This window comes from Penaeus monodon, chromosome 28, assembly GCF_015228065.2.
Source record: "Penaeus monodon isolate SGIC_2016 chromosome 28, NSTDA_Pmon_1, whole genome shotgun sequence".
Classification (NCBI taxonomy): domain Eukaryota; kingdom Metazoa; phylum Arthropoda; class Malacostraca; order Decapoda; family Penaeidae; genus Penaeus; species Penaeus monodon.
In genome coordinates this window covers 27,170,567-27,171,754 of record NC_051413.1, presented here as the reverse complement: position 1 = coordinate 27,171,754, position 1,188 = coordinate 27,170,567, and the positions used below count along the sequence as shown (strand labels likewise).

The 1,188-nt window shown below is 44.0% G+C and overlaps 1 protein-coding gene across 1 annotated transcript in view; it reads left to right on the top strand.

Moving 5' to 3' along the window:
- Window positions 1–1,188, top strand: part of LOC119591128 (SCY1-like protein 2) — a gene marked incomplete at its 5' end in the record, with an annotated part of 331,697 nt that overhangs the window by 265,970 nt on the left and 64,539 nt on the right. The window contains 1 exon segment of the mRNA XM_037939842.1: window positions 1,037–1,182. Coding sequence (XP_037795770.1) covers window positions 1,037–1,182 — 146 coding nt within the window.

Below are 1,188 nucleotides of genomic sequence, written 5' to 3'. Positions count from 1 at the left end.
ATGCTGAGTCCGCCATGACTAGAAGTACAGACTGATCATAAACTTTGTGTTTTTGGCATGATTGTCAGGAATTCATCATGATTTGTACGTCTTTCCCAAGCGATTTTCTTTCAACGGTAACGTACCTTTTTATTTTATTTTGTAATCATCATTATTTCACCGTCAATTATAATTATGATCATTACTGTCAAATGTTATTACCCTTTTATCCCAGATCATTTGCATACCAGCTTCCATGATCTCTCTGTTGAGGCCACCAAGCACCTTTTGCAAATTTATAAATCTGTTCTAAAGTTAAAATCATACCATCTCCAAATCTCAGATAATTATTACAGATTTATAAGCATTTTTTCCCGTTTCCTCGTAGACCTACTTCAAAATACTTCAGAGGCAAATTTCTAAATAGTTTGGGAGATTTTTATATCACCTTATCTCCATTTCTTGACGTTTATTTCCATGTGAATCTCCTTGTAGTATTATTAAGGTGTTCTGTTTGCGGAAAAAATGATGTTTGTTTGATCCTCGCTTCTTGGCGTTGTTCTACTGAATCCGAGGCTTTTTCAGCTATGTATGTTGTGCGTATGACATAATGATAATGATTTTGATAATGGGTATAATCCCCCTTTACCCCCTCTCAAGTGCCCCTTTGCCTCTCTCATAGGTCCTTCACATGTGTTAAGAAACATTCTTCCTCTCCTACATCTCCCTTCACCTCAATCCTAGTTCTCCCCTATCCCCCTCCCACGTCCCCCTTTCCCACTCCCACTCTTTTACCCCCCTCCCACATCTGCCATCCCCACGCCCACATTCCCCACACCCACGCAATCTTAGTTCTACCCTATCCCCCTCCCACATCTCCTTGTACCCTCCTGCTCCATCCCCACACTCACGGCCACATCCCCTTACTCTCTTCCACGTCTCCCTTTCCCCCTACTCCCACATCTCCCCTTACCTTCCGCCCACATTCCCCACACCTACGCCCATGAGCTTTCAACCAACTCAACCACAACTTCTCCTTCTCTCTCTCTCCCAACAGAAGCTGTGGTTCCTTCACGTGTGGCCATCTCTGCAGCAGGAGATGAGGACCCAGGAGGTGCTGGCGGCCGTTCTTCAGCCGATCCTCAAACTCATCTCGGAGATTTCAACGGATGAATATGAGAACATTGTCCTGCCTCATTTTCGGTAAGG